The 27,878-nt window shown below is 32.3% G+C and overlaps 1 protein-coding gene across 2 annotated transcripts in view; it reads right to left on the bottom strand.

The window, feature by feature from the left end:
* Window positions 1–1,470: 1,470 nt before the first annotated feature.
* Window positions 1,471–27,878, bottom strand: part of LOC144852422 (uncharacterized) — a 38,812-nt gene continuing 12,404 nt past the window's right edge. Inside the window, exons 3-16 of one of the 2 annotated variants that reach the window (XM_078710219.1) lie at window positions 26,071–26,171; window positions 22,834–22,903; window positions 17,607–17,804; window positions 16,283–16,444; window positions 16,010–16,045; window positions 15,658–15,783; window positions 15,440–15,535; window positions 14,912–15,026; window positions 14,272–14,412; window positions 11,965–12,006; window positions 10,669–10,697; window positions 8,252–8,377; window positions 8,003–8,066; window positions 1,471–7,538 (exon numbers count right to left, since the gene is read on the bottom strand). In XM_078710219.1, the coding sequence (XP_078566345.1) occupies window positions 5,935–7,538; window positions 8,003–8,066; window positions 8,252–8,377; window positions 10,669–10,697; window positions 11,965–12,006; window positions 14,272–14,412; window positions 14,912–15,026; window positions 15,440–15,535; window positions 15,658–15,783; window positions 16,010–16,045; window positions 16,283–16,444; window positions 17,607–17,804; window positions 22,834–22,903; window positions 26,071–26,171 (2,910 nt within the window). In that variant the 3' untranslated portion in view covers window positions 1,471–5,934. The remainder of the gene's footprint in view (window positions 7,539–8,002; window positions 8,067–8,251; window positions 8,378–10,668; window positions 10,698–11,964; window positions 12,007–14,271; window positions 14,413–14,911; window positions 15,027–15,439; window positions 15,536–15,657; window positions 15,784–16,009; window positions 16,046–16,282; window positions 16,445–17,606; window positions 17,805–22,833; window positions 22,904–26,070; window positions 26,172–27,878) is intronic. The other variant, XM_078710220.1, reaches the window with a different exon arrangement.

Raw genomic sequence — 27,878 nt, 5'->3', positions numbered from 1 at the left:
GCATAATCTATCACCTTCCGTTTTCTCCCATAGAGAGGGGGACGTCTACGTTTTTATCCCACAGCGATCAAGATGACCCCTATTCCGTTTTCTTGGACGATGCCAATTGCTATGTTTACTTTCACTTTCTGCGAGACGTCGTGTGGCCGACAAATGTGAAGTGAAAAATAAAACGAAGTTTCCTCTTTTAAGTGATATGAAATTAGACCTATTGTAAATCTAAATTCTTCTGCTCAGTTGTCTACTCGAGCTCGGGTATAAATATGCAAAATGCAAGTGAGTCGAGTAGATATATGAATTATTTATAACAATAGGAACTAAGCAACAAAGCCAGTGTGTGTATATTTTAGATAGTTTACGACCAATATTCAATCCAACATAAAACGCAAGCACAATTTGACCAATCACAACGCGACGAACTGTCGCTTGTGATTGGTCAACTTAACCTAACGCGCAAGTAAGTACACACGGGATACAAAGGCCCTATTTCTGCTGCCAAGAAAATACCGTATTTAAACTGTCCGGCCAACTAAAGACAATAACTCGGGGAGGGAACGAATTACTTGTCCCCATTACGATGTTTTGGCCCGGATATTGGGAGATCAGGCCATAGCTGTGCTCTCACAACATCTCTATTACTGGGGCTAGGCTTTTGAAAGTGAGGCGTAAAACTTCGTGTATTGCTACTTTTAATTATCGTCCAAATAAATGAATGGCAATTTGGGTAAAAAGGATGAATTTTAACACGACCACCCAAGAAGTATTGTTAGCAGAAACGGGGTACTAAAATATACGGTATAAAAAATACCGTATTTTATACCGTATTTTGAGCAGTTGCAGCAGAAACAGGCCCAAAGAACACGATGAAGACGACGGTGATATAACACTGTGAATGTTTCTTAAAAGCGCACTTGATAGGCCTACACAGTTTACATAAAAAAATAGAAATGCAAGTGTTATTGGTTTTAATGATTATTTTAACTAATTAAGGAGGTAGTAGGTCTAATCTTCCATAAATCAAAACGAAATATAGTTATCTATAGTTAATTATATTTCTTTCTTTCATTCATTCATTCCTTTCACTCGGCGGTAAATGACGAAACAGTTTCTCAATCAGGGCGTTGACTTTAACAACATCCACCGATGATGACGTTGATTAGAAACGTATGTATTTGGTGTCATAGTGATAATTAAGAAATGTGGAATAAAAACAAACAAATTCCGAGTGGTTTAACCTCAATTAATCTAAAGGCGCATTCAGACGACACCACATCAGACGGCAATTAATAAACACACGCACATACTTTTTCGGACGATAATATTAATTTTCCCCCTAAATTTTTCCCATGGCATTTGTTTGTGTAAAATATTCGACGACCTGACAAAACATAAAATGATTTTTTTACCGATTTAAACCTAAATGCATAACGTTAAAAAATACACTGTATGTTTGTTTATATCTATATTTTTTATTCCAACTTAAGAGAACAATAATAGATGGTAAAAATTAGAAAAATATTGCAAATTTCGCTAAAATGAACTCTGGGTGAATATTGCTAAATTACGTTTTATTTAGCTATACTGCAGTATCACATTTACACAATATCACATGACCAAACTAATTTGCATATTGTATATCATTTACGATACATTACATAATTATTAATCAGTATATGTGTCTGTGTAATTTGCATATGGTATGACATAATTAATCTTAATTTGCATAAAGCATACCGTATCTTTTACACGTTTAAAAAAGGGTATCGATGCAAAACTTGCATATCATACTAATAATAACACAATAGGCCCACATGATTAAATCATGCATGTCTACTCATCCAATTATAAAGCTTGGTTCCCACTACATACGTAAACACAACGCAAGCGAGTTGACCAATGACAAGCTACTGTTGTCACTTACGTTGCGTGACGTCCTTGCGGTGCAAGAGACGTACGTACGTGTATCGCATTTGTAGCGTTAATTAACAACTTAGGGTGTCAATATTGACCGTTAAATTAACAACTTAGGGTGTCAAGTGACTAATGTCATAAGAATCGAACATATATTGGTGAGAAATCAATAACTAAACTAAACATTACCACATAATGAAATCTCGTATTTTATACAAAATAAATAATAATTACTATTTAGTCTGGAAGTCTACATTAATTTGTTCTTCACTCGGATGTGAAGGAAGAAGGTTGGGGACTGGGGGCTGCCTGGTTATATAATTACTTACTATTCTATAAAATTATGAAAGTTCTTTAAATTTATATTATTATTTAAATTTATATTATTTGATGTTACATGGAAATGTACAACATAATTTATAATTAAGTATTTATAATAATAGTTATATTTAACAAAATGCAACAAAATAATTGAAAAAATATGTTAGAAAAGATTATTTACAAATAATCACACAAAAAAACACGCATGCGCTCTAAAACCAACTGCAACTAATCTACATTATAGTTAGTATACAGAAAACGTCTATTAAGGGGTTGGGGGGGGGGGGGGGGTCCCCTTGCTCGTTTCACGGGATGTCTCCTTGTTGACAAAGGAGGGAGATTCTATTGTATTCTTGAGGGAATTGTATTAAATAGATTTGAGTTGGAGGAGGAATGGGAGGATGTAGTTGACCGTAGTTGAACTTGTATGTACAAGGAAGCAGAACCATGGACAAAATCTCCATGGCAGAACAAAGTATAAAGAACTTATCATCACGAGTACTCGACCTACTCTACAGCGGTTAAATTAATTAGATATTAGAAAACATACACATGCGTACAAGTGTACAGCAAACATATCCGGTATTACCAAAGTGTGAACACGACTTAAAAATCGAGACAGTGTAAACACAATTTAAGAATTCTAATTGGTTTTAACCGTGTCTGAAATAATGTAAGGACATTGTCCGAATTATTTGCCGACGACACGCGTCATATAAGCAAACGCGTATAGTTAATATGGTAACTAAGTGACGAGAATATTTCACATTTTATGATTATTTGAATATCACCATCTGCTGCTTATGAGGAGTGATGGTAAAGAGATTATTTCAAATTGGTTACCTTTCACCTAATTTATCATTGATTGTCGGTAGCATTATCATTCGCAGATATAAGACTATTTTATGATATCTACATTGTTTGTTGACCATACTTACAATACGTGTTTAAATATCTTGTTATCTTATCTTATCTTGTTATAGAGACTGTGTAGGATATAGGACAATGTTTCGGATGTTTTAATACAGCTTTTAAAAACAGCTGTTAATTTAAAATAAATCGATACAATCGTGTGTACATTTCATCCTTTAGTTTTGTGATTCATGGTTTATAAAACAGAATATTATCAATGCCGTAAACTTTTCTCCACTTGGATGAAACGTAAAGCCTGGTTTCCACTAGAGACGCAACGCAAAGGACGTAGGCGCAACGCAATTTAGTTGACCAATGACAAGCGACTGTTCGAATATAAATCAAACGCTCCTCATTGCTCAACTGACTTGCGTTGCGTATTACGTTTCTGCATTGCGTGGAAACCCGGAGCTTTCGTGCATGCGCACCGCAAGTGAGTTGACCAATCATCACAACCGTTGAATGCGCTTACTTTACGTACTTTTTGCATTGCGTCCACGTAGGAACACAGCTCGATTCGGAGAAGTAAAACCTGAATTATATTCTACTAATGTATTGATGGAGATGGCCAACTAAACTAAAGCTTACAACAAACATATTCAAATTAACGAAGAGCAAAATTAAAAACACAAATATTAAAATTATGAAATGTCAAATTAGGCCTATGTTCTAACTACCTACAACATTTATTACATTTAAAGCAACTTTATAGTTTTTTGTTTTAAAACAAGCACACTCGTAAGGATTTTGTCCGTGGGTAACATCAAACAGTTTAAGAAGTAGAAACACGCAAAATTAAATCAATGGTTTTCGTGATTTAAGCCAAAATCTTCAACGGTTCGCGTTGCGTACAAATTGTTGCAGACAAAGTTAGTTTATAGCAAGAGGAAGAACAGAAACAATTTCAACATCACTTTACAGTAAAAGTCGTAGAATAAGTATTATTTAGATACTATGAACTGTATGGTAAAAGCAGGATAAAATAGGTTGTTATTAGTAAGAGAACCAATACCTTACACAGAGTAAAACTCAGTGAACCATAGCTTGCATGAATTCTGATGATGAGAAGTGGAAGAAAAAGATGAAATTAAGTTTTATATAATAACAGTACATCCCTATTAAGGGGACTCAACATGCTGTCTCCTAAAGCTTAGTTCCCACTGGGACGCAACGCAAGGACGTTGAAAACGTCATTGGTCAACACGCTTGCATTGCGTTTACGTCCTTGCGTTGCGTCCTAGTGGGAACCTAGCTTTAATGGGGTAACACTTTGCATAGAAGTATATCTGTAGTATTAAAACATATCTAATTTCCCCTTGTATGTATTTGTTTCACAGGAAAGTATGACTGTTCCATCCCATCAGTAGGGGTGTTTCAAAGGATGGTGTGCTAATGTGATAGCAATTGAGGCTGATGTGTCCAGTTGGTGTATCGTCCCAGTAACTTAATGTAATATAGGCTTAAATTAAGGAATACATTTTATGTAATGTAAATTATTGTCTATCTATTTTATAATACCCTTATTGTTAGATGAACCTAGATGTTTTTGGTGTTGAAATCAATCAAATCCCATTACAGTTTGCTAGATACAATAATAGGGATATCTCTCTATGATACATATAAATGCTGGTATATAAGAGAGGATTGTTCACAGCACTTAGCGTCTATTTTGATAAATATCACATACTTAAAAAACAATGTAACAGATAACATTGCAACTAAATACTTGTAGTAAAATGGAGGTCCATACAAAATTAATGCTTTACTTTCTATTTAGTATTTTCACTATATTAGTATTTAATCGTAGGTTTCTGGTTCATTGTCCCAATTAAATTATAATGTGAACTAATAATATAGGAATTACTTACAACTCTTACATGAGACAATACAAAACTTAAATAAACGAAAATATTATTATTTGACTATAGTTATCTAGCAGTTTACAACAAGCTTATATCAGGATTGTAGACGAAATGAGATGGTCAGTTAGCAGACCGTGATCAGTGGACATGTATTCCGTCCAGTCATCATGGTCATTTAACAGACCATGGTGAGTGGACGTGTACTCTGTCCACGTTGACCAACCGCCATGGTCTATATCCTTCATCTACCGTCCCAAAACACTTATTTTCTTAAAATAAAATGAGGAATACTTAAAAGAGATCAAAACAATTCTTGTTTTGGTTTTAAAACACACACAAAAAAGACTGTAGGGCATTACTTAATTCTTAATTCAAAAAATGATATTTGTTTCTACATATATTATAGTACAATTATAAAATCTTATATGGTATATTTACAAAAGATACAAAAGATAAATTTACATTTTTTTACAGAAAAGTTAGATGCTGGTAAAAGATCAAGTTTGCAGGTAGACAAGGTTTAAAAATGATTAAAACAAATATATTAAAAAAATATAGCAAGATGGTTGGTAACAGCAGTAATGTATTTAAGTTTGCAATGAAACATGTGTTCTATTTATAATCTTATATCATCTGCTGTCGTGCACATGGTGGTATGTCAAATGAGCGCCGCAACATTTTTTGAGACAGTTATCGTACAAAGCGCAGTATAAATGTAAATTCATTATTAATTACTAATACAAACTTTAGTAGGAATATGCCAACTAAATATCATAAACCATGGAGCTATAATTATAGCATTACTTGCATTTAAGTAAATAACACTTAGATTTGTGTAACTGAGTTTAGCTGGAAGAAATGTAAAGATCTTTGTATGATAAACAAAGGTAGTATTAAAGCAAACAAAGATGAAGCAACAAGAATGCAACTACCTGCTCACATTCTCTCTCCAGTTCTTTTTGGAGATTTCTGCTTGAACATTAACAGTCTTTGGAACTGGTTTACTGTACGCCTTCTGGAGTAGCTGCTGGCGTTGTTTGACCGAACGAAACAATACACCATCTTCGTCATCGAGGCCACTCGACCTAGAAGACCATCTGCGATGCTTGGATTCAAGTGGAGAACTCAACTTGATACTGGTAACTGAACTACAAGAGTTGTGTCTAGTAAGTTTTGTTCTTTTACAGTCAGTCTCATCAAAACTGCTTTCCTCTTCAATTTCAACTGGTACTAATCTCTCCACTTCTGTGTTTGTTTTTGGAATCGGTTTTGTGACACACTTTTCTAACTCTTTCTGTCTTTCTTTCAATGATTTAAACTTAGGTGGAAGATCTTTTATTTCGTTTCTCTTTTGGTAAGCTGTGTTTTCTTTGATGCTACGTAATCGATCTTTAATACTTGGACCTCGTTTAAAATTACCAAGTAGTTCATCATTGTCTGCTAAAATGTCAGAATTGTTTGGAAGACTGAGTCTGGTGACAGCGTCTGCAGACTTTGCCTTTCTGATAGCGAACCTTCGTTCCAACTCTCTTCCTTTCCTTTCAGTATCACCAGGCTTCTCCACGTTTGTTTCGTTATCTCTTATTTCTACATATGGTTGCGAGACTTTTACCTCCTCAAAACGCATCATTGGCAGCAAGTCTTTAAGTTCATTTTCAGTTTTAGGTTGCGACGGCAATGTGTCCAAACTTAGAATGTTACTCAAAGATGGTCTTGACGTACGTTTCACACGTTGGCTGTAATCTCTTGCCATTTTAAAAACCTTTGAAGCTCTTACGCTTACTGCTGACATTGGTTTATTAGTTTGCATACTCACCTCTGTGCTTTTTACATGTGATGTTTCCTCTTTCTTTTTGACGACAATTTCTCCGTGAGAGTTTTGCCAAGATTCCTTCTCTTTTGCTATCTCTTTCTCTTGTTCTGCCACAATGTCTTGGAAGGAATCTAAGATGCTTTCATGTGAAGAGAAAGATTGATCCAAACTTGACTCACTATTTGTCCCTTTTACAGCTTTATTTAACGCAGGTTCTGAATTTATTTTGGTGGAGAGAAAACTTTGTTCCGACCGATGGTTAGACACGTTCTCCAAGGTCTGTAACCCACTACTAACCGATCTGGAAAGAGGTTGTTTGGATATTGCTGGATTGTTCAAGAACGTGTCGGCACTGAGAGGGCGGTGTAATTTCTTTATTCCGCTGATACGACCTCCTCTAATCAATGGTCGTTTGATCCAAACATCTTGACTATCCAGGATTATATCTTCCGGTTTCTTGCGCTTGAAATCTTTAATGTTGGAACGAAGCTTAAACGGAGAAGATTTTTCTTTGATTGTTACATCTTCTTCCTCTTCTTCTTGGATGACATTTTCTATCGTGTCATGAAGAGTTTCAAGAATATCCAGTTCATCTGGACTCTCTTCATCGGCATCTTCTTTACTTGGTTGTTCAATTGTGTCTGTCTTTGTTTCTGGTGGCATTGTCTCCTCTGTTGGTTCTATGTCTGCAGGTTGTTGGTCATTTTGTTTGTTTGCATCTAGCAAAGAATGAAAAACATTTTTTTAGTTCTTCAGTGATAAGTTTAAAAAACTAAATAAAAGATAAAAACTCAATCAAATTAAATCAGTACCGACAAACCAACTAGACTTTAATTTGTCAGTTTGAAAATCTATAGGCGAACTTCGTGATTGAAGTATTTAATTGTCTTTATAAATTAAGCTATTAATACAGCAGTTCAATCAGTAGTTTTTGGCTATGAAAAGTTTCAAAATCTGTCTGTCGCCCTCTACAAAGTTATTCAACTAAAAGATTATCTAAATGAAATTTCATTGGTAAAATTGCAAATTAAAGATGATGATGATAATGATGTCATAACATATAATAGATCAACATTCTGACATTCAAATAAAAAAGAATAGGAATACATTTTCAGATGGCAAAGGTTAGAAAATACGTCCACTGGGTTTCTTATTACAATAATTTTAGGAATAAATTGCTTACCAGTATTTTCATCTTTTGGTAAAATGAGATTCTCTTCAGGTTGTGCTATATCTGTGGTCTCATCCTACCAATAAAATAAAGCAAGTAAGTAAGTAAGTAAGTACTTAATATTTTAATATATACTTTGTACATATTGGTGGTGTGAGACAAATATTTCTTTCTTGAGAAATGAGATTAAAACTTTGAAATCCAGAAATCAAGACAGCGCCCGCCACAGAGTTTGTCAAATTGTACACAGAATGTAGTTACCTTGTCATTAACTTGAACTGCACTCAATCTGTTAGGTGAGTTTGAGCTCTCACTCTCACTCATGGATTCTTCTGTACTACATATACCCTCCTGTCGTACCAGACTACTTGCTCTTTTACCAGTCATCTATGCAAAAAAAACCAAAATTAAATCATTTATTTTAAAATTCACTTCATTTTCGTGTCACTATTACGAATTACGTTTCCGGGCTCCTTGACAGCAAGAAACAATTGAAAGCATTTTGACAAACATACATTCTAGGCAAAGGTGACTGGTTTTAGGACAGTTGACGTATGGAATAATTATAAAAGCAAAATAAAATAAAAACAAATTATAATCAGCAAATCAGGCAACAAAATTGTATACATTCTTAATAATAAATATATATTTATATAATTAAAGTATTAAACTGTTTGTATCTAAATTATGTAATATACATCTTAAGCTCTGTCTTCACTATCAAACTAGTTTGACAAAAAAAGTGTGATGTGTCCAATATGGTAGTGATATACCCAAATGTGGTAGAGATATGGCATAATTATGTCCATACAAGTGTGATAGTGTAGACAGAGCTTTATATCATTTCACAGACGCAAAAAACAATACTGCAGAAATAAAATGTACAGCAAGTATCTCTCCAATTAAAAAACAAATTGGTGGAAAGAATGAGAAAGGCCATTGCAGCCTTGGTGGTCTCTAATTTAAAACATTAGCATCGACTTTTTTATTGTAATTGTTGTTTACTATATCATATTTTTTTGTTGTGTATATTTCTTATGGATGCACCTTCCACTTGGTCGAGTGCCACTGTAAAAGTGTAAACTCCAAATAAATTATTATTTATTGTTCATCTTTCGGCGCAGATTTAGGAAGTTGTGATAGGGGGACCGAGATGTTGTGATGTCCAGCTGAGTGACCGGTTCCTCTTCTTAAACCTGCCTCTGATCTTGGCCAGTAAAGTAATTTTTATTTTTTTATAGGTCTTTCATTGGAGAGATATTTGTCTTAAAATAGCCATAACAATTTCTTAGTATAATTATACTCCATAGCAACATACATGCATCAATGCATCTCAAAATCTTACATACTATAATTCTTATAGAAGCATAATATAACTTGCTCCTTCATTAGGTGTCTTGATAAAAAGAAACAAAATAAAAACATAGAGGGCAGTATTGAAATATAATTACATGCGACGTTATGTGCTCAATTTCATGTGTGATTTGTGAGTGCAGTGTGTATGTTATTGTTTAAGAATTTCTTAATATGTCTGTTTATATAAAATAAAAAAAAAAACAACTCAAAATAATGTAATAGTACGGTCATTTAAACTTGCAATACAAACAGTTGAATAACACATGCCATATACAATATTGACCGCTGTTAGTCCATTCAACGTTATAATACTCACACACCTTGGTTGCTAACAACAACTACAATTATTACAATTATCAAATCCTAAAAAGGATTAAATTAAGAGGAAGATTTTGAAGTTTCAATCCATTTAATCATTTTCAATTTAGCATGCTTCTGCACTTTGATTGGTCGAATTTCAATCAATGATATTAGCTAATGATATTGTCGGTGAATGCGCTCATGATCATAGAAATATTTATTATGGAAAGATCTCAACAAATCCATCAAGGGTTTGTACCTTGGACTTCCCATTCAACTTGGATTGCAAATAATTCAGCAGAATTAGCAAATAAGGTGTGCACTTGTTTTACCATCATCTCACCATTTCTAATAAACTTATTTGTATCACTAATAATCATAGCCCTGAAAATCAATCATTTTTAGGAAACATTTTATAATAAAAAGTATAAATATAATTCAACGCAATCACCTTATACTTTGCATAACATTTATACATTTATCTTGCTTAATATTTACTAGTTCTCGTGTTTACTTTTAATAGTACTTTCCAAATGTTTACATTATCCAAATAAACATCTGTTCTGTTCAAACATGTCACTGACAAACATTATCTTAAACTCATGTTAATCAAACTCACAATACATTTCATAATGTGTAGGCCCACCATGACAAACACACATACAGGGTGTTTACAAATAACAATTGAATGTGAAACAACGAATGTGAAATGTGTTTAATAATCATTACTAAAGCTCTGTTTACACTATCAAACTAGTTTGAAAAAAGTGTGATATGCTTAAATATGGTAGTGGTATAACATCATCGTGTCCATATATGGGCACATCACATTTTTGTCACATAAAGTTTGATAGTGTAGACAGAACTTTAACAATGAAATGAGTGGTCCTTAAACAAAGTAACATAGATGAAGTGAGATTGATCTTTCTGTATATACATATATGTGTTATTAACTATATTGCACTTTTGTGGTATTACAAACTGTACATCATTTTAAACTTATAAAGACTGGTTTTACTTACCAATTTAGCTACATCAGGCTTCTTCATGCCTGCAAGTGGAAAAGAACAATATTATTATTTGGTCTAGCAAGAATATATGTGAAGAATGTCAATTTAGATGTAAAATGTTACAAAATTAATATATAAATGTATCTATTTTATTATAATTATATTTTAAAATTAAAAATCGATCATATTTAGAATGTACACATTATAAATTAAAATGTATTATAAATTCCAGTAAATGAATTGACAGGAAAATGTCTTTAGATTATTATATAGATTGTCATCATCAGATATTCTCTGTATTCCTATTCTTAAGCTGCGTGCACACTAAGGCCCAATTTCCGGTCTAGTGGCCGGATAAAAAATAAGGTAGCTTTGGAGTCTCCTCCATGCTTTAATCAATATTATAACATTTATCATGACTACATAATGTTCACATTAACAAAGCACATTAATTAATAAAAATGTAACTATGATTATGACATTCATAAGCGTCCAACAAGAATATTAAATATAAATAATCAATTTAGATAAGATAATGACATTGTAAATGTTATTTTATGTTATCAGTAAATAATGTTATCAACATAAATGTTTATCATGCTAACATACAATAAGGATATTAAATACAATAAATAAATTAAATAAATAATATTAATGTACATATTAAACAAAGTATATATATATATATGTTTATATAATATTCATATTACATTTATGACAGACAAATATTAATGCATGCTAATTTAATATTTAAATAATTTATATTAGAAAAAAAAAATCACCTGAAATACAAAGCTTTTAATCATTGCAAACAAAAAATAATTTATGCATGGTTCCCACTAGAACACATCAACGTAATGCAACGTAAGGGATTTGACCAATCTCAAGCAATACATTATTTGATATGTCGCTGGTCATTGGTCAACTCGCTTGCATTGCATCTACATCCTTGCGTTGCGTCCCAGTGGAAACCAATCTTAACATGAATAAACTTACAGATATAACATGGGGCTTTACAAGTTAAAAAAAACCAATTTCAAATGAATTTGAAACATTTCCCCTTGTCTCTTATTTATTCTAATATTACACAGGGTTGTCAGCCTGTTGATGCCATGCCACCAAAATACAATGATATAGGAAAGAGACTGAGAGTTTGAAAGGACAAACATACACCAGAATAAGGTTTGCAAGAACCAAGAATACAACACAGAAACCCAACAAGCATGAATTTACGAGCTGATAAAACAATGAAATTGAAAAAACTAAGATTAAAAAAAAAACAAAAAACCATCAACTCGTTACACTCACCCGGCGTTTCAGTCGGTTGCTCTATAGTTTCCGAAGGAGACACTGTGCATGTGCAGAAGAACAGAGTTAGAAACACAATCAAGTAAACTTTAATAACTTTACTAACAACTCCTTCTCAAGCCATTCATATTAAATTGAGTGTATTCTTTATTTTTAGCGTTTATCTTACTTATTTGGAAAGTTCTTTAGTGGTTCTTATTATTCTCCATAGAATAACTTTTTTGATTTGATTTTGATTTTGACAAAACCAGTCAGGCATGGAATAATATCTTTCTAGTAACATCAACACCATGACCTAATTATAGGCTCATGAACAATACCAATGGTTTTATAGATGATTTTCCAATAGTTACTATTTAAAAATCATTAGAACAATATTATTATTCTCAACATTTCTGATTTTGGAATAATCTGATTGAAGGTACAGCGTGATATACAGTACACATTATAACAAGACCATTCAAATGGGTATGAGATACATAGAGATATTATAGTGGCATATAAGGTACATAGAGATATTATAATGACCTATAATATCTTTATAATGACTTATAATATCTCTATGGGCACAATACCCGATGATAAACCTGGTATCTATGTTTCCAATTTGTTATGTTAGATATTTTTTAATTGACATTGTTTGGTACTTATGTTTTCAAAGAAGGCATACATAGGAGAGGTTAGCAAAGTTTAACAGACAACTAGACTATGACAGATATACAATAACAAAGAATACAAATCCAACACCCTTTGTAATACAAAAGAGAACCATTTCTAAGGCTAAGCAACCATTTGTGGAGGCTAAGCAAGCATTTAAGCACATAATAATGTTTGTCTGAGCTTACAATCATCTTTTTATATCATAAATAAAATTGATTTTTATAAATATTTTTTTTTTATTTTTAACTTTCAGACTATTTATTAAATGGAAAGATGTAGTCAGTCCCTAGCAACCAACTACATTTGTATGAACTGTACTACTAATGAGGCATTGTGGGAATGTGCAGTGGGTGAAGGAATGAGGTTAAACATGGAGGTCAGAGGTCATTTGAGTACTAACAAGAAATAAAGTAATAAACACAAGTGGTAAACAATCAGTGGATGTTTATTTCATAATTTATGAAAGACTCATTAAAAGTGAATTTAGAGAAACCATGAACATGTTGTAATATTTCTTTTGATAAAATGAAAGTACAATTTCTATGCAAACATCTAGTCTACTTTTTGTAAGTAAAGTTAACATTGATTCTAACATTAGTTCGCCTCCTGAGACTATGCATTTGTATGGTAGGCATTCAGGTGGCCTAAATTGAAAGGTGGTCTAAGTTGAAAGGTGGTCTAAACTTAAGGGTGGTCTAAATTGAAAGGTATAGATTCTGCAATCAAATACCTGTATCACACTTTATAATTTGAATGTTTTGCTAGGAGAATTGATTATTTATTAATTTTTGTATTAGAATTGTAAGGTATTACTGTTATTGAAAGATTGAAAAAAAATACAATTGGAAGGTGGTCTCAATTGGAAGGTGGTTTCATTTAATTAGGAAGTCATCATCTTACTGAACATAAATCAAATATGTTTTTGTGAGACCAAACTTGTAAGAATACATTTGAGTATGATGAATGGTTTCTATAAATAGCGTAAAGGAAATAACATATTCCATAAGTGTCATGAGCTTATCATCATGACTACAATTTATTAGGAATTTTAAATCCCAAGTGAAAACGGAGAAGTAACCTTTAGCAAATTGTCAAATGGTAAACAATGAAAGCTACAAGAGTTGTTAATAAAAAATAGAATTGAAATGAGGTAAGAGCATCTAGTGTAGTGTGCTTGTGTGGCTTTTGATGTGTAGTAGTTGTCTAAAATACAAGACTTGTATTCCCAGTGGAATAACACAAGTGAATCAAGCATTGTGTTGTTAGGTTGGCAATGACTGTGTTTGGTAAAAGGTGAATCGGTGATGGTTCATAGCGGTGATAGTTCATAGAGGATTGATTATTCACATTGTTTACAACATGCAATGTGATTTAACATAGTATTTATTTACTTTGGCGGACAAATCCAATTCTAATATTTTCTGAAATGTACTGAGTAGGGATACTGTATTTTCAAATATCTTTCTTGTCTAAGAACAAAATATTATTCAGCTAATTAGTTATATATAATTTAACAAATATAAATTTTCAACTATATACTATATATTCAACTATGTTATAATTCACATATTAAATCATGCTATATGTAATGGCTATGGGGTGAATGACATGCATGAGTGAGCAATGACATGATTTCTACATGCTTACCTTTGACCTGAATGTTGCCTCGTCTGAGTTGGCTGGCTGGATCTGAGTATCTTCTTCTACGGCGTTGTTTTGATCGATGTTTACGTTTTCGTAATTTCACGGGTTGTTCATCCGTTGAGTGGTAATCCCCGTCCTTTGATCCTATTTAAAAATAAGTACAATTATTATTAAGACGATTTAAATTGTTATTAATAATCTTATTACTATTATTTTAATATAAATTTGGTAGTATCTACCCTCAATTGAGGAAATTTGGAATAGGCCCTCTATGACTCACGGCAGCCACATTGTATTGACCAACATGAATGTCAGAGGGGCTGATATGAACAAGTACACTCCCTACACTTTTGAAAGAAACAATGGGTTCTTTAAAGTTCACACAAAAATGTGGATACCGGAACTCCTTATTCAAGAAGACTTGTTCTACAACGAGAACTAGGAGAGTGCAGATTTTATGGTTAGGATTTAACCCAGGGACACTCGATTCAAAAGAACGTCCATCTATAAACCAATATACTGCCCACTATACCCACAGAACAAACTACTAAAAGTTGCACAGCGTTATCTGCGGTTTCCCGCACTTAAATTCCAACTTAAACTATCTCTTCTTGATCTTGTGCAGCAGTAGCTATCTTAATACCTTGACTGTTGAGTACAATATCCTTAGCCTTGTTAGGTATCAGTCCGCTAAAATTCTCCAGAATCATTTTCTTTATTTGATGTGTCCACTGCTGCTTCTGCTCAAGAGCTTTGGCCTAAACAAATATAAATAACATTTAAAATATTTCTTCATCTTCATCAGTCCATCAATCAACACAACATGCTTTTTAAAAGTATTTTACTATGAAGTATGGAAACTGTAATTAAACCAGTTAAGTAACACATCTTAGAAGGCATACTAGAAGGTTTATTAAAACAGTGGCTGGGGTAACTCACTACTCATCTTGAAAGATGTGCTAGGTTCTTTAAAGTGCACACAGGCATTTTGTGTACACATTCAAGACCTACAGTTTATAGTCTTTATCCGAGTTCCACAAGCTTACCTGCTTGGCCACTCACTCACATTTAAACTAGTGCATCAATTGCCTCACAAACTCTACTCTATAACCACACTTTTCAAACTTTACAAAATAAAAATGTGTTTATGATTTTGTAAGTGAATAGTTACCACAAGTATATATTGCTCATCCCTGTTGTCAAACGGCATAACAATAAACCCAAATGATTCCTTAGCAATATTCTCCATTAGTAACAAATTGGAACACTGAAATAAAAAAAAAATAATGACACTTTGATGGATGAAATAGATGAATCGGTGTCCAGGTATTTATGAAACTACTAAATGCAATGAAAGCTATCTTTTTAAAAATTCTATTACAGTCTTACCTTAATTTCTGTTTTAATTGCAATGTACCCATCCTCTCGCCGCTTGGCGATAAAGAAAACTTTCTCAAATAAGTAGACGTGACGCTCTCCTCTAGCTCCTCTGGATCCTTGTAACCTCATTACATCCTAGTAACACAAACAGAAATTAAAAAATATTAAATATCAATATCTTTTTAAAACTAAACCATTTTCAAATCTTCTATTCTTCTTCTAATAAATTCAGAGTAGGACAGTTGATCAAACCCAGCACAGTTAATAATCAATCGGTACAATTTCTTTTGCAATATTTTGATTATACCACTAACATCTACCAAAATCTTGATTATAAATAGACGTAAACATTGTAACTTACTTCAAGTAGTAACTCTCCGTATGATGATAGGTCTCGCTGAAAAAAAAAAAGAACATTAATAATGACAACTGATAATAATGATAATGATATAGCCATGTCTATTTGTATGTAACCATTAACCCTAGGGTATGTTTGTAAGAAATTTGTAATAATTCCTGTTATACATTAATTTATATGTTGTGAATCAATGATTATGAATAAGGCCTTTAATTTCATGCATACTTAAATTTCAGGAACTTATTCTTTGAAAAATTAGGGTGTGCATAAACTTACGGTGTGATCGAGTAATAGAGCTTGAATCTGCTGCACTCGCAGAACCATGTCACTCTGTGCTTTCATGTGATTTATTTGCTTAGCAACCTCCTTCATCGCATCCAATGCCTCTTCCAATGTATCATAAATATCATCATCACGACTTATGTGTTTACAGATGTCCTGTAAAAAGAACAAATAATTCATGCTGGATTGGAAGGAATGCATCTGATAGGTTAATGTATGAATTGGTCGAGTTGTGTTGCTGAGCGGTTAAGGGTAGAGTTGTGTTGCTGAGCGGTTAAGGGTAGAGTTGTGTGGCCGAGCTGTTACAGGTAGAGTTGTGTGGCCGAGTATTTAAGGGAGGAGTTACGCAACCTGTAGCAATACAATCAGCACAGGTTCACAGCTCTCCTCGACCATAGGTGTGGCCACGTTGGCTTCCATCTGTCTGTAGAGGACCTCATTGAAAATTCCACTGAGTATGAACATTGACAAATATGAATGTTTTCATTTAAGTTCCAGTTGGGTAAAACATGATTTTAATTTGTATGCAGTAATTGTCTGTCTACAAACTAAAGTTGTATTGTGTGTCTTTAATATTTGTTGTTTATACACTATTGTTTTGTTAATTAATGTTGGAGTAAGAGAAGTTTATCTGTTCAGATCTATACTTATTGCTTGCTCCTGGCAAGATTGTAATTGTGTAAATTTGCCAAATAATAATAATTATTATTATTAAATAGCTTTATCATGTTTGAAGTACTGAACAATAAGTACACGCATCTAAGCTTCTGATTGTAGCCGAAGGACACAAGACGCTGGACTGGTAGTACTAGCTGGTAAAGTACAAGGATATGACGGCCGGATTGACACAATTCACAAGGATTATTCTGTTAATTGGTTACCGTCGTTACGGGAGAAATCCTGGTTTTGACAGGATTTAAAACAGGGTCCAGAAAATAAAGGAATAATATTAAACCACCAACTTAAAACGTCAATAAGTGACAGGAAACGGGTCATCAATCTAAGTAATTCTTAACGCTATTAGATCATTGGTGTTTCTTAGGCCTAGGATTTCAACTACCGCTGTACTACTGTTTACAATCTACTTATACTCACGACAAACCTGCTGGTTTAAGACAATCATGACTCTCCATATTATTCTTTCATAAAGTATTCAAATTAGTAGAAGTGACAGTTTTGTATTTAGGAGTTAAAGTGACATTTCGAGGTTGGATATGAGATGATCTAAAATATTTCAGAAATATTAAGACATATTAAGAATTAAAAATGTTGATAAACTCTGTGTTTGTTTTTGTTTCTGTAAACATTTTTTACTTACATGAAATAATAGATGATACTTCAAAATTCTTTGCACAGGTTTTAGTAAGTAAGCCCCAAGAGGAAGAGGGTGGCCTAGCTTGTCCTGTGCCTCCTGGAAGAAGCTGTACATGGTGGGGTCCAGAAGGCACTTTGTAAGCACCCTCACTGCACTTGGATAATTCATGCAATACTGGGAATACATTATAAACTCTTCTTCCTAAAAGAAAAACAAAGTTTTTAAAGAGTTTATACAAAAATCAGACATTAACCACCCAGGAAAATCCACCTGAACAATGACCACTCATAATGGACTCTTGACCATGTCTTTCTTAAACAGAAACATTAATAAATGGCAGTCTAGTATAAATGTAGTACCAAAGGTAACAGTTTATATGAGTTGACATAACCAGAACAGTATATCAATTGTCTTTTAAAAAGTTGAACGACTTACAAAAGAAAGTAGTATCAAAACCAAATTTGATAGATCTATATTGTTTATTGTTTATAAATAATAAACAAATAAATAATGCTTGTAATTATTTCAGCTGTTTTATCCATTAACATTGTATTGTTCCCTTTAGAATTCAATGTTATTGTTTCTACATTCCTTGCCCACAATAACCACTGTGACAAGTCTACCATGAGAATTACGCCACAATAGTACTCATGAATCACTCATTTAATTACAATGCTAAATCATTAAAATCACAAATATATAAATTTAATAGGGATACCCCCTCCTCCGAAAAGGAGTTGGTTGTAGTGTTAGATACTGTCCTTCATTTGTTTCACAGAAAAGTTTCACCTTAATGGGTGTGTCACCTTAATGGGTGTGTCACCTTAATGGGTGTGTCCCAGAATCAACTTTCAGAGCTACTTTATGTATCAAAAACTTTATAATTATTCGCGATAAGAGTTTTAAACGATTCCATTATTTGTATTAAAAGGTGTAAAACAATTTTAGGAATCTGCAACTTCCAACATGGAACTCTTAAATAGAGAAGAAACCTTCCACTTATAAAGCCTATATGCAAACAAAATATTTGCAAAAGATAATTCTATTAATTAATTGAAAACAAACAAAACAGAGAAACTTATCAGAACTTTGAAGGAATGTCGGTAAAGAATAAAAGAAATGAAATTGATTGAGTACAAGGTTAAGCAAGAATGAAGGAAGTCATTGAAAGTAATTATATAAAACAATCAGGTCAAAGTCAAAACACATTGCATTGTAAAGTAAATACTCACATTCCTATTTCAAAATATTTTACTGAAATTACTGCAGTAAGTACATTTTTACTGCAATAATGTCAAAAAACATGTTATATTAAATTACATCCTCATATTCCTATTTTAAAAACAATCAAACTATTCCACTGAAATTACTGCAGTAACCACATTTTTACTGCAATAATGTCAAAAAACATTTTATTGTAAATTACATCCTCATATTCCTATTTTAAAAACAATCAAAACTATTCCTCGAAATTACTGCAGTAACTAAATTTTTACTGCAATAATGTATTACTATAATAGTTTGTTTTAATGTAGGAGGCTGAGTAGTCTGAGTCACTGCAACAATCAGTCCATGTAATGTTTGTTTTACAATATAATCCAAATTATTGCATAAATAGGTTTTAAATATTCAATAATTTCATGACGCCAAACTTCAATCTAGGTTTTAATTGATCAAAACCCACTAAGGATAACCTTCTACTGAATCTTATATTTTAATTTTTATTTTTTCATTCTAATAATAATAAATTATTCTTTCCAATAATTGTAATCTCCATAGTTGATATTAAGATTCCATAGGGACATCCCAACGGAAATGATCCATACTCAACAACTCTATCAACAACTTCCTGTGATGTCATCCTGGTCACCTGATCTTGGCTACTGGATTTAGTGAAAGACAATTTAACATTCGGAGGAGACAGATGTCAAGATTTATTTGTATGTTATGATAATTGTTAGACTTTATTCCTGTGCTAGACGATGGTTGAACTTTATGTTTTATTTCACCTACGCCGGATAACCTTGGGCTGTGTTATATACGAAATGTTTGCTTCCACTTGCAACATATTACTGTACTTAAATTAATAAAGATCTGTAACGTTTGCTTATATTTATGTGGGTGCTATTATTAATTTATTTCCTATTTTTTAAAAGGAATGTTGAAGTGGGTGTTGTCACAGGTGTTGGGTTCTTTTGAAAAATACAAATATTCTACAATTGGATGTTTCCATTTTTGATTAAATTGTTTACAAAATCTAAACAAGAGTAGTATTTTAATTACATTTTTTTGTTTACAAGATTAAATAAAAAACTAGAATTTAATTCGTCACTTTGACGAATTATAGGTGATCATTTTTATCATTTTACCGAAATAATTTTTTTGCATGTACGTTAACATACGATCAGAAAATGTTGATGTATGCCATCCTATTATACGCTTTAGTGCTGAGTTGTGCCTATTATATGCCATATACAATATGTACAGTATATAATGTATCTATATACAGTGTAGCATAGGTGAAATTACGGGACACACATCATGTTCTAATTTTTTGGTATGATGGAATTATCAAAATAAACTCGAAGATGACAATTTCGAAAGATAATGAATTGAGCAAATAAATATAAGAATTGGAAGAGAATTTGGCATGTAGAAGCGATGTGCGCGCTCTTTAAAATTTGTATAACTTTGACGAAAAAGATGAAAAAACTACTTTTTAACTTCAACTGGCCATATGTTAACGTCACAACATCCGATAGGCTTAATTTTTATATGAATTCATATCTACATTTCATCAGCTTTCATAATAAATTATAATTATCAAGGTAACCTTTAATTCTGAAGAGCTGTAAGATATTCAAATTTACGGCGAAGGTGAAATTACACGACCTACGTTATTCAAGTTTTTACGCGTGATGACGTCATCAAAATAAAAATAATGGCAGGTCATGAGAAAGTCAATTAATTGAGCAATCACATACTAAAATTTGAGCGAAAATCAGGCACAAATTATTAGAGATGCGTTCTATTGAATGTGATAAAATATGACAAAAGAGAAAAAAAACTTAATTTTAAATTCAAGTGGCCAGTTGATGACGTCACAACATTTTGTACTTCAAATGTGTACATGAATTCATATCTACAACTCAATGGCTTCCCGAATAAGTTAAACAAATTGGGGGTCATCTTGCATTCTGAAGAGTTATTTTCATTTTAAAAATGCCTCATTTTTCACCATTTTCAGCACTTTGATGCAATTAATTTGCGCATTTTGTCATTTTTAACGTGCTCGTATAGCGTTATCTTAAGTCGGAATGGACTCAAAATCGGTGAATGTACTAAGAATTGTGAGTAGATTGTGATTTATACATCAAATTTTATTTTTTACGCTTTCTAAGAATCGCGTGCGCAAAAACGCGTTTTTGCGCAGTAACTTTTTGAAACGCGCAAATGGCCTAATTCATGCTCTAAATTGATCAAAACTTAATTTTGAGCGTTCTAAATTTTTAACGCGCGATTTCACGTGCATGACCTTGAAACGCGCAACTTTTTATTTGCTAATATTTTTACCCTTGATCTGAAGTTTACGTGTAGTGAATTTCATTAATATGTGATAATGAATTATGGAGATATGATTGATAATGTGAATTCACAAAATGGCGTATAAATGACGTCACGGATGAGTGATCACGCTGGAAAGCTTATTAGGATTAAGTTATATTATTTGAAAGATATTCTGAAATTTTGGTAATCATTGACATTAAACTTTTTGAGATAATTGTTACACAAAATAGTGTACAGAAACAATAAAAAGAAAAATAAAGATTTGATACAATAACAATAGGTGATCATTTTATTCTAAATGATCACCTAATAAAATATGTTAAAAACTGATTACAGCCAAGGCCATAATGCAAAGGTGTATCATAGGTTTGCAACTTTGTTATAATTTTCATTTATTACAACTGTACATTCTTTTCATTTGTCAATACTTTAATGATTCCATCAACTAATAACAACTCTATCAAGCCTGTAAATTACTAACTTTATTTACTGCAATTTTATAGAAATATTCTCTTATCAATATAGGGTTTATCATCTACTCCAATACTCATTAAAGATACAATTGATTAAATACTTAGTTAATAGTATTGCCTTTTTAAGTATTTTAAAAATCATTAAATATTAGTTATTAAAACTAGTTTGGTTTCTCTTCCTCCTCACTTAATAATATTGTATTTTTTATCAAACATGGTCAAATATTTTTTTTTCCTCTTCCTACTTATCTACATCAACTCCTCTTTTGTTAATGTTTCCCCCTTATGGTACTTCACCTTTATTACTACTACTGTGACATCAGACATCAGTGTCAATTATTATTATTATTATCAATATGTTATTAAAACTAGTTTGGTTTCTCTTCTTCTTCACTCAATAATATTGTATTTTTTATCAAACATGGTCAAATATTTTTTTTCCTCTTCCTACTTATCTACATCAACTCCTCTTTTGTTAATGTTTCCCCCTTATGGTACTTCACCTTTATTACTACTACTGTGACATCAGACATCAGTGTCAATTATTAAATTACTGAATTATTTTGTTAAGCTCTGTCTATACTACTCTATCAAACTTTATGTGACAAAAATGTGCATATATGGACATGATGATGTCATATCACTACCATATTATTTGGGCATATAATACTTTTTTAGACTAATTTAATAGTGTAGACAAGCTTAATTCTTTCTGTACCCAGGGAAAAATTTCCTCAGTACCAACAATCAGCCATTGGTTCTACAGGGATTTTGTACAGTATGTTAAAGCTCTGTCTACACTATCAAACTAGTTGGACAAAAAAAGATGTGCCCAAATATGGTAGTGATTAACATCATCATGTCCATATATGTTTTGTCACATTAAGTTTGATATTGTAGACAGAGCTTTACACATAAGACATCACATGATGTAATTGATGATCAACACTTTAAATAAGTTGTCAAATGGGTTCAACTGGGTACTCCACCACCTACCCCCAACATTGACAATAAAAAACAAAATCTTATTCACAAATTTGTCAGTTTACAGTAATACTAGTGTCATCATGTACATAATGGTAACAATCTATATTACCCTTTTGGTGCCCCTTGCCCCATTGTACAATACAATAAGCCAACACAGGAACGTGCACTCTTTTGCAATGGACTACAATGTCAAATAAACATACCTTTTCTAGGAAACATTCTGCAATTAAAACCGGGTCACTCTCACAATCTTCTAAATCTTTTAAAAAATCTCTGAAAATGAACAAAAAATCAAAAATTCCTATTAAATACTTAATCTGTTGTTGTCTCTGTGAAAATGTATTCCAGCACATTTTTTCAAACTTTATTCGTTTGTTTTCATACATTACAAATTTGGACTACTTTCCTATAGTTTGCCATCTTTGAAATCTGAAGATTTCTTTTATTAATAAATAACTAAATAACGTTCCATTGATGAAAAAAATCTATTGTATACGGTAAATGGTTTTAGATGTATCTTCTTTTAATGTGACTAAAGGCATAAACAATACCATTTATACTGATCGAGTAATATTAATAAACATTTAGACCAGAATTAGACATTTTGAAATCCGAGTATAATTCCACACCCTAACTTTTTCCAAATTATGTATTCAGACCTCTTAATTAAGATAGGACAGTAATAATAAATAACTGTAGTAATTTTTTCATGTAAGTAAAGGAAAATATTAGTATATTATATTAGTCAAAATAAGTGCCTTTAAACAGCTTTAAAGCTGATAATAAAATAGCCAATGCTCTTGACCCATTGATACCCCTAATAGCCAATATATAAGTCATTATTTAAGCCTTGGCCTGAATTCCAATAACACTAGTAACAAGGTACAGCAGTAGCTAGTTTCTATGGCCAGTGTCATGGGCAAGGCTATACCACCAACAGCTAGCTATCAATGCATTCTGTACAGCTATTCAGCTATGCTGTTATTAAATGAAATATCAGTGAATACTAAACACTGGGTTCATCCAGCCATAAGGAATTCAACAGATTTATAAAAGAAATAGATTTTTATAGAACTTTTCTATTAACACCATTGAACTTAATTTTAAAGGTCAGGGAAAAAATTGTTAAAATAATGTCTACTGTATGATCTGAATATGAGACATAGTCTGAAAGGTTGGAAGGGGCTCAGGAACATACATGAATGACAAGGTACACTTTCATATCCAATATTATTATATAATTTGCATAGAAAATAATGTTACTGACGACACTGTTAAACAACATAAATACAGAAAACAAATCCGTGAAGAAATATATACTGTACAAGGTCACATCATTTTTGTAAATTCATTGCTCTAAATAGCAGCTGAATAAAAACTATACGAAACATATTTGTACGAGAGGTGATGGACCAATACCACTACGTAGAACTTTAAAACACAGAGTAGTGTACATGAAATAGTGTGATCAAAGAAAATATCAAGGTTTACTACATCATTTACTACATCATCAGTATAAAACTATAAAAAAATACTTTCTTGCAAAATACTAGATACATTTGTGGTTGTCTACAGTAAGAGATTCATTCTCTACATTGAATGACTAATGAATTAAATGATCTATTAATTCAAATGAACCTTTTCAACAGGCAATGTTGTGGGAGTAGAGGATCTAGATTAAATTAAGCACCTTCCTAGAATTAAATACTCGTCTGGGATTAAGTCACCATTTATCTGTACAAATAGGAAAAAGGAACACTGAATAATACCATTATAGGTCCATGGTTATACCAATATTTTTTTTTTTCTACAGTGACCATACGTCACCATTAACAGGGTTGAAAGACATAAAATATAATATAATATACAAGCAAAAATCAACAAATAACAAGACAACATTTAGATATTACTGACATTAGACAAAATTTTATGACGGAAACAAATATGGTTATAGGACTACAGTTTGTAGATTACTATCAGGATGAATAGGTCAACTTATGGGTGTCAATCATCCACCTAATTACATATTAATGACTGTTAATTATATTATTCTCAAGTTATCTCAATATTGTCAGTAAGTTGAAACTGAAGTGGAAACTAAAATGTAATGAAATCTAAATATGATACCAGTAATGGGTTTCAGTATTCAAGGTGTTTGTTGATTTAATTTTTATTGACACTATAGTGTACAGACAGAGCAAACTAACACACTAAACACTGTAACAATTGTTTAATATTAACTAAACAGCAACGAAATTGACCTACACAGGGTAAAGCAGACATCAACACACCTAACCACAAAAACATCAAATGTGACGTAGGCTAGTGAAATGCCTACGTGTTTTGTGGCATTGTTTTGTGTAACTTTAGAAAGTAACTTATGATAGTTGATGGTGTTCTGTTTCACATGTTTCAAAAGTAGAAGTTTACTGGAATTGTTTTAACAATGAAGGCACTATTAAGTACCTAATTGGTTCTTGAAAACCATAGAACGTGAATAATAGCATTTATTATTCTCATATCTTTGCCACAATCTTTTATAACTGTGCATTATAAAGTATAATGTCTTTTTTATTTATTATTCAATGGAATTGAACTTATAGTATAGCAATGAGAACATGACTCCATGATGAGAATAACAAAATAACGTCTGTCTTCCCCTAAAGACACCTCACATTAAAGACCCTGCTCATTCCAATAAGACCACCCTTTCCGGTCCCAGGTAATAACAATTTTATAGGCTGCCATGACCGTCATTAAATTCATATGTCACTATATCACATACCCTAAAGGTCGTTTACCTCCAATATTATATTATTATTGAACTTACAGAATGTATAATTTATAAAAACATTGTATAAAGACACAATTAAGCAACTTGTCTTGTAAGAGAAAAGTGTATTGAAGAAGAAGAAGAATCAGAAGACATGTAAACACTCAATAAACATGTCAAGTAGGGATATTTACAACAAACAAGTTTAAAACCTGTCCTGAGGGTTTGTACTGTATAACAGATTGGTATGATAACCTGCATTGTGACAACCTATCCTAAGGGTACACTGTATGGTATGACAACCTGCATACAACACTGGACATTAGATTAGTTGAATACTCCATGGTTGAACTATAAACTGGAAGACACATGATCTTGTCATAAGTATTCTACTGCAGTTACTGCAGAAACTACATTTTTTTACTGCAATAATGTATGATTTCAGTCTGTTCCAATGAAAAATGTAATGAGTCAGACAATGAATTTTTAAACAGTGTGTGTGATTATCCCAAAACAGTTGCTATATAAATTTGCAAATTGCATATTGCAGGTAAAAGAGTAGGTAAAATGTAGTAACAGCAGTAACTGCAATAAATAGTTTTGACATGGTCCCTAAAACATGCATGATGAAAATTGGTTTCTCAATGAGCAAAGTAGTACTACTTACTTGTTGAAATCTCTAATTGATTCCAAATTGCTGAATAGTGCCTGATAATCCTCTGGTATTAAAGGCAATGTTGGTCTGTCAAGAATCGCTAATAAATAACCCTGAAAAAAAAAAAAGATATTGTACAGTTATATTTATATTGTTAGTTATTGGGACTCGTGTCTAGAAAATAAGGTATTTCCAACAAGGTATTCCATATTGTTTAAATTCAATTTAAATTAAAATTGTAATCAAAAGTCAAAGAATGTGCCAGCCACTGAAGGAGGTATTAAAAAGATACTCTACTAAAATGCAAGCATGGTAGACAGGACATTGCTCCTTCACATTCCCTTTAAGACTAGCACACTTTCCCTTTAAGACTAGCACATGTTCCTTTTAACATTAGGGTTGAACTGCCTACAACCAATCAATATAAATATGTTGTCAAGACTTTAATGAAATCTTACAACAGAAACCCAACAGCTGAAGGAAAGACAGTACAATAGAATATGGTGGTGCAATGACATTAGTAGGTTCCCCAAAATCAGTTTTTACTTTCGTCTGTGGGACAATGCTATACATCCAAAATCTTGCAGCCATTTTTTCCCTCCAATTCACAGTCACAAATATTTATTTGCAATATAATAACTATACTTTTGTAAACAGGGATGTTAAGACTGTAAATTGCGCACTAGTCTTTAATATCATATTGTTATAGTAAATTTAGTAAAAGTAACTTGACTTCAATTAAGATTTTGATGATACATTATAGACGAAATTGCTAAAGCTCTGTCTAAACTATCAAACTTTATGTGACAAAAAAAATGTGATGTGGCCATATATGGACATGATGATGTCATATCACTATCATATTTAAGCATATCACTACCATGTTTGGGTGCATCACACTTTCTTTGTCAAACTAGATTGAATGATAGTGTAGACAGAGCTTTAGAGAAAAATTAAGAGAAAAAGACACACGAGTAAGCATGCGTAAAGCTGGTTAAGGTTTCCAATGCAGAGGAATGCAGTGGAGTAATAGTTCATATGTCAATTGATTGATTCTCACATTATAAAAACAGTGTTAAGTTACACACAGCACTGTACATTGAATGCACTGTGTATGATATTCACTGTACAGTAGTTTAAAAAAATGTCATTTAAAAATGTTTTGAGAACATTTCAGTACACAACACATTATGGAATGCAACTATCTGATAACATGATGCTGTCACACTCACAATCAGTGTTTGCATCAGGCCAAGAATATAGCAGAAAATTCCAAAATAAAGACTTTAATATTACAAAGTTAACAGTGCAAGTATGATCGAATTGATTTTGACAGAAAGATACAATAATCATAAATAAATTTCATTAAATTATCGTCAAAGATATATTACATAAACCAATATTAATGTTAGAACAATGGTCTATATGAGTGCTGTTTACCTGGATAAACCGACAATAACCTGTGCTCTCCAGAGGGAGAGCTTTAGATGAATGAACAACCCTCCCGCCATCCCCGTAGTCAAGTTAAAGTGAACCAATGTTTATTGTTTATTTGTCATTTGTTTATATTTACTGAATAAAAATAAAATCTGAATAACTAAATCTAGAAACTAAACTACCATATTCAACTTGACAACATTTGACGGAAAACAAGACACCATCACATGACCATAAAACAGTAGATTCAACAGCAGACTCCCCATGATGCAACAGCAACATACACAAGCTTATTGTCCAATCACAAGTAATTATAATTGCTCTACACTGACGCTCCTTTAGGCAGGAGGCCCTCGCTTCAAACCGAGACGGTTGCATATCTA

The sequence above is a fragment of the Antedon bifida genome, chromosome 9 (assembly GCF_963402885.1).
Source record: "Antedon bifida chromosome 9, ecAntBifi1.1, whole genome shotgun sequence".
NCBI lineage: Eukaryota > Metazoa > Echinodermata > Crinoidea > Comatulida > Antedonidae > Antedon > Antedon bifida.
The sequence above is the reverse complement of the archived record's forward strand: the minus strand, read 5'-3'. Positions and strand labels throughout refer to the sequence as shown.